Raw genomic sequence first — 14,132 nt, 5'->3', positions numbered from 1 at the left:
GCATACTTCAATTCATCTACGATCGCTACATTCATACCATACCCTGTGCATCCACCAGCGCCATTGTGGAGAATTTTTAAACTGTTATTTAGCGCATACACTGGACACTTTTTCAACTTTTCTCCCATATAAGATGACTCTCCTTACCTCTACCCTCCATAACTCCTTTGTAATATTAAGTTCGACTCTGTTGATAGAACTTCACAGTAGTTTATTGTAATTCGAATATTGAATATTGACATCAATGTTATTCTGTTATTGTCTTGTATCATTTTAGTGAATTAAAGCCCAGAGCTATGTTTTGCGGCATTACCTGTTTTATTTCAACTATTAAAAAAAAATTAATATTGATTGCGATGTATCGAAATAAAACATCGATCAGTGAAGTTTCTTTAAAACATAATATTACAAGACTTTAATTTCCAGCCATTTCTGTAAATTTAAATGTTAAAGTTGATACGTTTTTGATACCTGATACTTTGTATTTTCAATAAGCGACGTATTATAAAAATCAAATTATCAAAAATAAATACTTTTGTATTAATTCATACACTTTAATTTCCAGCTATTTCTGTGGATTGAAATGTTAAAGTTCATACGTTCTTGATACCTAATACTTTGTATTTTCAATAAGCAACGTATTAAAAAAATCAAATATTATAACAGAATAATGAAGCTATGTTAATATCACCGATTCTTCATTATTCTTCTCTAAGAACCCTTGGCCGTCAACGTAAAAAAAGGTAGGGTTATGGCTCTGTGTACAAATTAAAAAAGAAAACTTGAACTTGATTGACATTTGACGTTTCGAATTTTGTAACAAAAAATAAATAAAGTAAGAATTGAATTACCTTTGTGGATCTTCCAAGTATACGTGACATTGGCGAAGTGCAACGTGCCTATTTGGCACACGTAAAAGCCAAAAAAGCAAAGAAGAAGAAGAAAGTAAGAATTGAATTGAAAGTTTAGTTTACAAGATTTTCCTCGTTTTACTCTCTTTCATTTTGCAATTCAGGTTTTATTACGATTGCAATCTTGTTGATATATTAATAGAATGATGAATTGCTAAACGTCGTTTTAATGACGAATAGGTAATTTGGGTGACAATTGTGTAAAGGGGCGTCCCAGTGAAGCGCGAGGGACGATGAAGCTGGAGGAGGGCGCGGCGACGGGCGTGGCCGTGCAGAGTGCGGGTGGGCGCGCGCAGCGGCTGAGCGCCGAGGCCGGCGAGCTGGTGCTGAGCGAGGACGGCGCGCGCGTGCGCAGCTGGCCGCTGCCCGCCGTGCGCATGCGCCCCGACGCCGCGGTGAGCGCGGGCGCCTGCTGCGGCTCGCCCAGCTAGCAGCTGTCTAGTCACTGCCATACCTACATGATTTGGCCAGTTGCATTTGAGTTTACTGTGTCATTACTTCCGCTTGTTATAGCGTGAAAGAAGAAAAACTAACACACTTACTTTTTTTAAAAGGTTTTCGATTACCTCAATCAATCTTAAGTTTATGCTATATTCTTTTTGTAGTATAATCAAATTTCAAATTTATTTTAAACAAACATAAAAAGTAAACCAAAGAATACAGATAATGACTGTGATTTTCACACTAGGATTCCCTGTGTCGTGGAGATTACTTCTTTCCAGTTTGAATACAATGAAGATAAAATAAACATACCTTAATATTACAAGCAAAAAATTAAGAAAATTAAATAAATTCTTGAGTCTGTAAAGTCTGTACTGAATGTTATCAAAATTCATTTAGTCATTTCAGCATGTAGCATTATGGGAAGGAATCATCTTAATGACAGTCTACAATGTGCTCCAGCCCAAATAAAGCTTTCTACGAAAAAGGAGTACATTAATCTATTGCACTTCAAGAAGGAAGGGAAAATGGTGGTGATACACAGATTCTCCATTTAATGCATCCACAATTTTATTCTGTCAGTGCATAACTCCATAACTGGAAAAGTACTTGAAAGAATTTAATGATGGTTTTTGAAAACCTATTTCAAAGGAAGGATATTTCCTTAAAATTTGGCATATTGTAGCAGTTGCGAAATATTTTAAAGTCTATGACTGGTTGCCTCTTTCTTCTTCCTACTTCAGAGTGTACTAAGTGCAAGATTTGCTAGCCTTTGCTAATTTGTGTTGGATCGCTCATTCATTCAGGCCATGTATGGCAATATGAGAATTTGTTGTAAAACAAAAAATTGTCACAGTGGTTCTTTCTACTGTGACTTTACAGATGAATTTGTGAGTCCAAACCAAGTGGTTAATATGTAAGTCTGCCATATCTTTCTCGGTGTAGTCTTTAAAGGTTAACCTCGGTCTGCCCACATTTATCTTCGCTTGTGTTACTGCTCCAAGAAAGACCTGTCGCGGTACACAAGAAGGAGTCATTGTCCTAGCCAGTGCAAACGTCTTTGCTTTAATAAGTCAGTTGGGCTAAATATTCACGCACAATTTAGAACATTTCTGTTAGTCTCCCTAACCTTCCATTACATGCCCAAGATTTTGCGTAAGCAGCGCATGTGAAAGGCACTGAGCCGGCGTTCTCGCTTCGCATTCGATGTCCACGTCTCCGCCATACAAGAGTATGCTAAGAATGTAGACTTTCATCTAAGTTCGTACAGTAAGACGTTTATCGTTACGACTATAAAAGGCTTGCTACATTAAGCTTGCTCAACTCCCTCGACGTAGTGGCGCTTTTCTGCAATAGAGGACTTTTCATCACCAATCCTCAAAACATTTGTATTATTCTCGGCGATAGTTTGTTACTCTCCGGTTGCCGATTGACAAATGAGCTTTAAACCAACAGCAGGACTATTCCCGTCCCTGTATTCACGCGCGCGGTCCGCAGGGCGGCGGCGTGCTGCTGGAGGCGGGCGGCGAGGCGCTGGCGCTGCGCTGCGCGGACGGCGCGCGCGCGGCGCTGCTGCGGCTGGCGGGCGCGGGCGCGGGCGCGGGCGCGGGCGCGGGCGCGGGCGCGGGCGCGGGCGCGGGCGCGGGCGCGGCGTCGGACGCGGCGCTGGCGGCGCTGCTGGACGACGCGGAGCCCGAGGACGCGGACGCCGAGCGCCGCGTGCGCCGCCTGGCCGAGCGCCTGGCGCGCCTCGACGCGCTCAACGTGGCCGGCATGCTGGCCGCGGCCACCGAGGGCGGCGGCGCGCGCCTGGCCGAGCGCCTCGAAGGTACATCACCATCACTATCGACCTGTCACTTCTCGTCGTCACCATACATACTACATTTACATAATAACTACTGATATTAATATATATATACTGGAATAGATATTTATTATATATATTTATGCTTTTATAAACTTACATAATACTTAATTACATAGGTAAGTAATAGTTTTTTAAGCGATGTTTAGACAGGTGAATTGAGTCGGAATGATGTATATCCCTGTTGAGCGAGTTCCACTGTGTTATAGCTTTTAAAGTGAATTACTCGTTATAGTGATGAGAGCGAGTTAATGGTATCTCAAACTTGTTGTCATTGACCGACCGGATACTGACAAGATGCTGAGAAAAGGAAAAACGCTCTTTAAGGTAAAGCGAAGAGATAGGACAATAGAGAAGAGAATAAAGTAGAGTAAGAATATGAATATTTCGCCTATCACTAACAGTCACCCTTAAGTTGCTGACGTTAATGGGTCATTTGGACAAATTTCTTCAGCTCAAAGATAAATCGTAAGATTATTCTTTGGATTTGGACAGATTTTGGAGCCGCTTAAGTTTATTAGGAAGGAACTGGGGTATGTCAGAATAGCGTAGTCTGCGTAGTCCACTAAAGGAAGTAAAAGAGAGTGAGCCAGAGAAATTTTTGTACGAATGGGTAAAAAGTATTTCCACCTTTTAAGCCTATCAATTACAGCGTAGATCTTGCGACTAAGCTCGGTTATTTGATGAGCCCACGAGAGCGTATTATCCATGATAATACCCAAGTTCTTACCCGGACTGCTGAACTCATGTATAGCGCCATCAAAGACTACAGAAGGAAGAGATGAAAGCTTACTTTAAAGATTTGCTGGCGGCTGCCGACTAAAATGACCTGAAATTTACTAGCATTTATAGACAACCCACTCGATTTACTTCATAAGCTAATTAAGTTCAGGTCGGAATTCAAACGAGCCCCTGATATTTCATCAACAGAGGTTGTCGTATAAATCTGCAAGTCATCGGCATAGAGTTGGAAAGACAGCGAAAGTAAATCAGTCCAATGAATTTATGAAGATGGAGAAAAGTAGAGGAAAAAGAACACCGCCTTGTTGGACACCAGCACCGAGACTGCACAAAGAAGAACACTTACTATCAATGCGTACTACTATGTTTGCGGTCATAGAGGTGTGATCGAAACCAATTTAAATTATTAAAGGATATAAGTATTTATGGAATCAAGAATAGCAAGATAGGTAAAGCATTAGAGATATCGAGTAACGCTAAAACAGTGACTTTTTGTTCATCCATACCGCATCTAATATCATAGCAAATTTTAACAGGACAAAATCCAGGTCGTTTGGGGCTTAAAATGTTATTTTTCCCAAGAAATAGGGATGTTGCTTATGAACAATGCACTCCAGGACTTTAGACAGGAAAGGTACAATAGAGATAGGCATATAATGGAAAAAAGATGAAGGTGAAAGGTTGGTTGATTTTCGAGTGAAGTTATACAATAGTTGTATAATAACAAAATGCTTTATTAAAATTAAGATGGATACATATTAACCCAGATAAGCCTACTGTCCTATATTTAGGACAGTAGAAATAAAAAAAAATATCAGAATACCCTCTTTATCTAAGATTATTTAGTCTTATGATTTGCAGTAAGAAACATGTCAGCTTTATTAGAAAAAATAAAAAGACAGTTATTTTAACAGTTTTTACCTTATATTTTACCTTATAAGTGTGTAATAAAAGTGCGTTGCAGACATGGCAAATGACAGGTATGTATAAAAAGTTATATTTTACTCGTGAGTTGTTTTTTTCTGTGTTAATATCTAGTTGATAACCTTAACTTTTGTACTAAATAAATATTCTAGCAAAATAATATAAATAAATTTCGTATAACTTGTTACAAATACTAGCGTACTATATATAGGACAGTAGGATAATATACATGAGTTTAGTACAATAATACAACTTTTTCTTTACAGACCGTTAGCTGCGCATGAAATTTTAGATGCTTTAGAAAATGTTTCTGATAATGAAGAAGATTATAGAGAACGACTGATATGTATTCTACCTCCTCCTGTTGATCGTGACTGTCTCACTGACGAAGATTCGGGTGAAGAAGATAATGTAACTTTGAATAATTTGCCACGAAACATTCTGCTTCAACCGGCTGAAGTAATGATTCAAGGGCAGATTATGGTGAGTGATACAGAAGAAGAACCTTCTGATTCTACAGGTCGAACTAAACGTACGCGTATCTACGAATGGAGAAAACGGGACTTGGCAAAAAATCCCGTGAATTGGCCAGATGTTCAAGGCGCTTGCCAAGATAAGCGCCCAATTGAGTGGTTTGAATTTTGATTACAGAACGACACATGACAACACGTTCATTATTGCTAAATGGCATGACAATAATATATTCAGTATTGCTTCTAATGCTGTAGGAATAAATCCTAAACAATCTGCCAAACGCTTGTCACAAAGTGAAAAGAGAAACATTGTCATAGAAGAACCACATATGGTGTCCATCTATAACAAATATATGGGAGGAGTGGATCGGTCTGATGAAAATATTTCACATTACCGAATTGGTATACGAGGTAAGAAATGGTACATGCCGTTGCTCACACACATGATTGATCTTGCCGAACATAATGCATGGCAGTTATATAAAATAAATCATGGAAAATTGGATCATCTTGGCTTTCGCAGAAGGGTAGCAATTGCTTTGATTGAATCAAACAGAAAAAATGCCAAAAGAGGGCCTAGCCGACCCTCCCATCATCAACATGCTGATAGTCGTAAAGACCAAATGAATCATCTGGTTATTCCTCAATCGAAGCAAACACACTGTCGTCAATGTCACAAATAATGTTTGACACGTTGCAAGAAATGTGATGTTGGAGTGTGTGTCAAGTGTTTTGAAACATATCATTCATAAATAGTGTTAATCTAGTAAATTACATATAACAATGGGTAATATAATCAATAGTTATCTAATAAACTACACTTTTTGATTACATTCTGTTTTGTCATAAATGGTCTTTTATTTCCTCTTATTATCCTACTGTCCTACATATAGGACGGCTGTTTCCCTGAAAGCCTTACACTTAATTTTTTTTTCATAATTTTTTTTATGTTGCATAAGATCTAATAAACTAAATAATGTAACTTTTTTCAAAATTTTCATAAAATTTTCATAAAATTTTAGTTTCAGGCTTATCTGGGTTAATAAAGTGGTAAATTGAAACATTAATATATTGTCTAAATTTATTATTAAATAGTTATAGCGTAAAGATTAGTTGGACTCTTTAGGCACCATTGCCTGATGGGAATTGATTAGTAGTTACAGACGCGCCCCTTTACGTGCACGACAGTTAAGACAAGGAGGAGAGGGAATTTCTCTGAATTCCACGGTAATAATATGATTGAGTCGCACCAGTCGAATGCTTTACTGAAGTCTATAAAAATGTGTTCCACTGAGCACTGAGCGAATCTGTACTTAAATCTCTGGAAGGAACTACCCTCAGCGACAGTTTTTCCGCGCCGGTTCAAATCTGTAACCAAAAATTTTGAAGCATGAATAAATAATTATTATTATCGATTTACCCGTTTCTCGCACCAACATAGAGTAAGATGTTTTACTATCATGCTATGGAACCGAGTTCGAAGAAAAGATATTATTACTATTATTAACTCGCAGCGGGCGGCGCGGCGGGCGGCGCGCTGGCGGCGCGGCAGGCGCGCCTGGAGGCGCTGACGCGCGCGGCGCCCGCGGCGCTCTCCGCGCGCTCGGGCGCGGCGCGCGCGGACGCGGCGGCGCGCGCGCTGCTGGCCGAGCTGGCCGACGTGTTCGCGTGGCTGGACCGGCCCGAGCTGCGCGACCCGGACGCGCTGGGCGAGGTGTCGCTGGCCAGCGAGGAGGGCCGCGCGCGCGCGCTGGCGGCGGCCGAGGCGCTGCGCGGCGCGCTGGAGGCGGGCGCGCGCGCGGGCGAGGCGCGTCTGCGCCTGCGCGCCGTGCGCGAGCGGCTGCGGCGCCTGGCGCGCGCGCGCGACGCGCTGGCGGCGGCGCTGGCGCGGCAGCTCAACAACGCGCTCATCCACCTCGGCAACGAGGCGTCGGCGGCGCCGCGCCGCGCCGCGCACCACGCCGAGCTGCTGCCCTACGCGCCCTTCATGCGCTGGCTCAAGTGCTGCGACGACAAGGTAAACGTGAAGCCGCCTCGACGGAGGCGAATAGGCGAGCATATACCGAGGCACTTTTTGCGCTGGCATATTCTTAGACTTCGAAAAAGCCTCCGATACCATCTCGATTCCAATCTTGCTTAGCGAACTCTTCAAGTTTGGTGTTTGGTATTTTTTACCTTCGACTGATTCAAAAACTACCATAAGAGTAGACAAGGGGGGGAAAATCAGTCATTTCAGTGACATCACCTACGGAGTCCTCAGGGTAGTGTCTTAGGTCCAACCCTTTTCCTACTGTATTATCATCATTTTAAAGTTCGATGTCAGTTTTTAAATTTTACATGACTATTACTGATATTTAAGCCAGTCTACAAAAGCAGAAAATATTGAGATTTGAAATAAATTTGAGATAAATTTAACTTTGACATTATTTTTCACAGCAATATCTTTTAGCTCGTAATGTACTTTCTAAATATTTTGAAAATTCTGTTATTACATCAGTAAAGTTACTTAGGATGATAGGTACTTCCGATGTCGGAATTCATTTTGGACGGTTATTCAATCCGAGAAATAGTGCTTTAGTGACACAAATACCCATCAGTCTGTAAGTCTTCAACTAACTATGGTATGGATAGCTCGGGTTGCAAAAAAAACAAACAACAAAATTAACCTAACACCTCGTCTTTTCCGATTTAGTACGACCACTACCACGAAATAATCGACCTTTTTTTATTGCGAATGAAAAACTCGACGCATTAAATACACATCAATGTGGCATAAAATAGTGAAGTGGGGTAAATTTACAATCGAATGAATTTGGAAACTTCGAGTCTGTCCGCAATGGCCACCGCCGTCTCGGAAGGCGGTGGCTAGTTGCGTGTCGGCGCGCCCCGCAGGCGTACGCGGCGCTGGTGCGCGTGTACTGCGCGGCGTGGGCGCGCGTGCACGAGCGCGAGGTGCGCGCGGCCACCGAGCACGCGCGCGCCGAGTTGGCGCACGCGCCGCCCGAGCGCGTGGACGCGTTGCTGGACGAAGTGCTCACGTTCGTGGAGAGCGTGTGCAACGCTGAGCAGGACTTCTGCACGCAGTTTTTCTGCTTGGACGTTGACGTCAAGGTACCCACTCCAGTAGTTGTATCCTGCCCTACGACTCGAGAGGCCGCGCCGCGCCGGGGCGATTGGCGCTTTTTAATCTCATTCGGTTGAGAATCTAGCCTTACAGATTAGTGTGAGAAGTTCTGCTAAATGTTTGTGTAGTACAGTTGTAGATATATGTGGCACCGATATTATATTATTTTTAATCACACTTGCTCGTAACGTGGACCTTATTACATAGAGATAAGGCTCATAATCCCAGATTTTAGACACTCGTGTTGTGTGTAAAATTACCGTACTTGTGCTATATTTATGATGTCCGGATAAGTTAAGTTGGCACCTCATTGCAAGTTATATGTATGAAAAAAAAACAACAAAAAATTAAAATATATTCTGGATCAACTTAATAAATTAACGTTTTATTTGATCGAATTATTCACAACCGAGTTATTTTTTAACAAAAACAAAACTTTCATGCAGTGGAATAAGAGCAAAAAAGGTTTAGTATTTTTCTTAGAGTATTTTAAAGTTTGCCTGTTTTTTTCCTCGCAAGTGTGATGGAAAATAGCATATGTAACGCGTATGCATTGTCCTGTACAGTCTCGATTCCTTATCGTCGTCGCTCGCAGCTCACGCGCTTAATACTGCCTCGAGTGTAAAGTATCACTTTGCACACTTGTATCATAAAGTTTCGTTATACTTCTCTTTCAATTATCTTACGACTTTGCTTTGTTAAATAATATCTTCGTCTTTACATAATGTAAATTTACTTTTAATATCTTAATTGCGTCTTCCTCAACGCAAAATAATCAAAATTTTCAAAAGTTAACTTCTGAAGCATCTGATCTTTTTGCTTAATTTTTCTTGTCTGTATTATTTACGATGTATAGCATCTGTGTGTCCGCAGGCCGCGGACGGGGAGGGCGCGGGCGGGGAGGGCGCGGAGGGGCGGCGCGCGTCGGGCGCGGCGCGGCGGCTGATGGGCGAGCTGTTCCCGACGCTGGAGCAGGAGCTGGTGGCGCTGGTGCAGCACATCGAGCGCCACGAGCCCTAGTGAGCCCCTGCGACAGCTGCTTATATCGATCCCTCAACGCCTCCTCTTTTTAACATGCCATTGAGATCTTCGATTGCTCCAACAACATTTGTTGCACGATCACTCTAGAGATCCACGATAGGGCCACGTCTGGCAATAAATCGACAGAATGACTAGTAGAAAGATCACTAATCAACGTGCATCATCAGGATGCAACATTTCGGTGAAATCGGCAAATGTGTTTCGATAGTGCGTTTCCAGTGGAAGATTGTTGTTTAAACGTTAACCCGCGGTGGCAGCGGCGCCATGCGGGCGCTCGCGTGCGCGGGGCGGCGCGTGCTGCGCGGCGGCGAGGCCGAGCCGGAGGCGGGCGCGGCGGGCGAGGCGCGGTGGGCGCGCGCGGCGCTGGCGGCGGTGGCGGTGGCGGCCAAGCGCGGCGCCGACCGCGCGGTGGCCGAGCGCCTGGCCGCGCTGCCCGACGCGGTGAAGCAGGTGCGCGTGGCGACCGGCGGCGCACCGCGCGCACGCGGCCGCGGCTCTAACGTGCTCTCGGCAGGCGGCGCGCAGGCCCAAGTGCGGCGTGCTGGGCTTCATCCCGGAGCTGGAGCGCATGGGCGCGGCGTGCGAGGCCATCTTCGCGGGCGGGCGGCGCGCCGACCTGGAGCGCTGGTACGTGGCGCTGGGCGCGGCGCAGCTGCGCGCCATCCAGCACGCCGCGCACCCGCGCACGCCGCGCGCCGTGCTGCAGCTGGAGAACTACCACCGCCTGTGCGCGTGCGCCAGCGCGCTGCGCGTGCCCGCGCTCGAGCCGCTGCGGCGCGAGGCGCGCGCGCGCTACCACGACGCGCTGCGCACCTACGTCACGCAGCAGTTCGGCCGCCCGCTCGAGAAGCTGGCCACGTTCTTCGAGGGCGTGGCCGAGGCCGTGGCGGCCGGCGTGCGCGAGGACGAGGTGTGCTTCCGCGCCGCCTACAGCAAGCACGAGCTGCGGCGCGTGCTGGCGCTGTACCCGGCGCGCGAGGTGCGGCGCTCGCTGCACCGCCTCTACCGCACCGTGGAGAAGCACCTCAGCGACGAGGGCGGCCTGCTGCAGGTGGTGTGGCGCGCCATGCAGGAGGAGTTCATCGCGCAGCACGTGGCGCTGCAGGTGACCCTGACGACCGTTTCTTGAATCCCTGCTTTCAGATTCGACGTAGCCTCCCCCACAGTCGGGCGGTTGCGGGCGTCCGAATGGATTATATTCTTTCACGCCCCGCGCGTGCGCAATGCGAACACTCGGACTGTCCGCAGGCGCGCATCGCGGCGTGCTACCCGGGCGCCGGGCTGGCGCTGCCGCTCACCACGCAGGACATCCTGGACGCGTTCTCCGACATCGCGCGCGAGCACTAGCGCGCCCCGGCTCGCCGCGCCCCGCTCTCGCGCGAGGGAGAGAGGGCACTGGGTTTGTTTATAATTTCGAAACTTCAATTTTCATTTTCGCGTTAAAACTGAGCCTATAAATATATTCAAAATAATTGGCTTCTTATAAATATAATTCAAATACATCTAGCATGTAAGAAAATAAATATTTTATTTATATAAACGCGTTTTAGATTATTTTAGCCCTTCCACATACCCTATACATTATACATACTTCTCTTGTGGATATTTATTTTTACTTCAATAAGTAATTCCTTAAAATCATTTATTTTATATTATTACATTAAAAAGTTGTAATTATTAAAACAAAAACCTTGGATTATAAAAAAACAAGCATAACAAAAAGGTATTAGTCTGATTTTTAATTTATTCTGATGTACCATAGTAATACCAGAAAAAAATGTGATAACGATTATTATTGCTTATTGATTGAAGCTGAAACTCCTTCACACCTCCAAGTTGGCCACCCGAATTTACTGCCTTCAGTTAAAATTGTTTAAACAGAATCAACTTTGCTACTAAGTAGCCACACTAAAGATCACAAATCTTATTAGAAGTCATTTCTGATAGGACTTAATTAAAAGTTTAACGAAGTAAAGAAGAATAATGGATACTGAAACTGTAGGTTTCGAGACAGTAATTTGCGATTGACATTGTTAATTGCGAAAACGTGAGTTTCAAATAATTATCTTATGATAATCAAGCCCAACCGTTAATTATTATTCTTTAGTTAAAATGGATCCTAGCAGCTAAATGAAAAATACTCATCTTTGATCTCATTTGCAAATTAACACAATTACGTTTTAATAACTATTGTCAGTAAGACAAGAAGGTTCATCTTTTAGACCTGCCAATTGGTATACTTTTTTCACCCCTTGTGTGTTACCGGATTTTTTCTGTTGTTTTTTAATTGGTTGGTGACCATACAGCCTTTTATTTCTTTATTCTACCCAGTAGGGAAAAGGCAAAGGTATAGCACCGTATAGTCAAGTCTTCAGTGTTTTAAATTCATATCTTTTATTATTGTAAGGCACAAAGGCATGTCTTCAGTTTATTCTAATTCAGGTAGTTCAAATGTCTTCAATTGTTGACATAATGTATTGCAGCATCTGCAAGCACCTTAAGACCTGATAGACACTTACACTCTATTCCCATAAGAAAATGAAATAAAAACTACATAAGTATAGAAAAACCATCACAAACAGATATTTAAAACTAATCTTCATGAGGTCCAAAAAACCGCACCCTCTTGCCCTGAAACTTTCCCGTTACCATTCTTTTTCCAGGTAGACCCAGATATTAACTCCAAGACTAGCAATGTTCACAATGGCACTTCATTAATATATAGTATAATTGAAGCTAAATACCTAGTTTCTTAGCAGTCAGTATTTATTCTCATAAATGTTATTTGTCCTTACTTGTTGACGTACTATTAAAATATTAATTTTGTAAATGATATCATTAAAGCCCACCAACCTGCATTAGAGCAGTATTGTGGGTCTGTACTCTATAACCATGTCTCCCCAAGGAGTAACATTAAACAACTAGACCGACTCTAATACTGTTTATTTAAAGTTCTGTATAATTCATATTACTTGTTACCTTGTAATGACTCTACCATCAGTTCGGAATGCTGTCTTCGGCAGAGAATACCACTGGCAAGAAACTCTGCAGTTGCTCTTTTATTCAATCAATTAAACAAGACTTATAATTACAATTACAACAATGTCATATGTACCTACTCTAGGCCCTTTGATACAAGACACATAAGATAGGTCGAACATAACTATTATTATCACTTATAACACCAGGACTTTTGGAACAAATTGTTTGTATCTGTCTGTATACATTAATGCTCCATATGTGAAACCTAAATAAACCAAAGGATATTAGAGATATGCTTATCTTATACAACATCAGGTACCACCATAGTACCAACAACTTTTAACAACTCCATCATCAGTATATAAGACTCTTGTTCCACCACAAAAATATTTCGTTTCCATTATAAATCATCGATTCCCAATTTCTAGCGTTGTATTACCATACTTTACTAAATCTCCTTTTCTCAAATATTTTATCCAAATTTGTGCTAACTTTTCTTTCCCGCCAATCGATCTTGTCAAACCCTCGTCCCCGCCATAGATCATATACTTTTCTTTGATAGTCTAGTAAAGGCCATTATTCTATTTTTAAAGAGTATAAAAGCTATGGTGTGTTGATATCTATATATTTAATCATCGGGTTTATCATAGATAAAGTGCTGTAATTCCCTAACACGTACAAGAATCAGGAATAGGTACATGACACAAGGATGAGGGAATCCTAATGTGGAAATCACAGACTTGATCTGTATTCTTTGGTTACTTTTTATGTTCGTTTGAAAATAAATACAAATTTGGAAAATCGAAAAGTGCACGCCTCATAATCCCATTTTTCACTAAATAAAGTATCTTAAACTTTTCACCGCATGCGGGCGCTGGCAGCGAGTCATCTGGTTTTTTCTTTCTTTTTAAATTATTATTATCATTCACTATCAATAAGTCAATAAATAAATAAATAAATAAATACTACTACTACTACGGCAATACACACAACGCCATCTAGCCCCAAAGTAAGCATAGCTTGTGTTATGGGTACTAAGTACCTCTACCCTCCATAAATACTTATAATATACAGATAAACACCCAGACACTGAAAAACATTCATGTTCATCACAAAAACATTTTTCAGTTGTGGGAATCGACATTAATATTTTTTTTACTTTAAACAAAATAATTATTATTTAAAAATATCGAATACGTTTGTTGTTGAAACGAATGTTTTTTCTTAATATGTATGATAAAATTGATATACTTATATATGAAATATCCTATAAGTGCAATGTGAGCAAAATACTGTCATTTTTAGTTTCAAAAGTCATTGACTGTCATATAGCGGGAGTAGAGCATATTCATCTCAACGCTTCGCTTATGAGGCGTGCAATTAACTATGTACTTCAATTATATAGACACGCTTTTCCATAGTAAAAAATGGTACAATCGTTGTTTACTCGTAATCCGCTAACTGACAGACGGACACATACGGAAATAAACCTGTTTTGGGTGTTTGGCTCTATCGATATTTAAACTCATCCCGATCGTAATTTTCAAAATATATTATGAAACATATTGATTTCTAAGAATAGAATACCTAAAAGAATTATAATATCGATAATCCTGTAATAGGAATACAAA

At 42.3% G+C, this 14,132-nt stretch overlaps 1 protein-coding gene across 1 annotated transcript; it reads left to right on the top strand.

Annotated features, from left to right (window-relative positions):
- Window positions 1-2,984: 2,984 nt before the first annotated feature.
- On the top strand, window positions 2,985-10,987 carry LOC120630169 (exocyst complex component 1; the record flags this gene model as incomplete). The annotated part of the gene is made up of 7 exons (XM_039899322.1): window positions 2,985-3,180; window positions 6,869-7,371; window positions 8,247-8,465; window positions 9,352-9,497; window positions 9,777-9,969; window positions 10,034-10,624; window positions 10,768-10,987. Coding segments are annotated over 7 exons (1,947 nt in total), but the record flags the coding sequence as incomplete, so codon positions are not given.
- Window positions 10,988-14,132: the final 3,145 nt, after the last annotated feature.

Source organism: Pararge aegeria, chromosome 15 (genome assembly GCF_905163445.1).
Source record: "Pararge aegeria chromosome 15, ilParAegt1.1, whole genome shotgun sequence".
NCBI lineage: Eukaryota > Metazoa > Arthropoda > Insecta > Lepidoptera > Nymphalidae > Pararge > Pararge aegeria.
The sequence above is the reverse complement of the archived record's forward strand: the minus strand, read 5'-3'. Positions and strand labels throughout refer to the sequence as shown.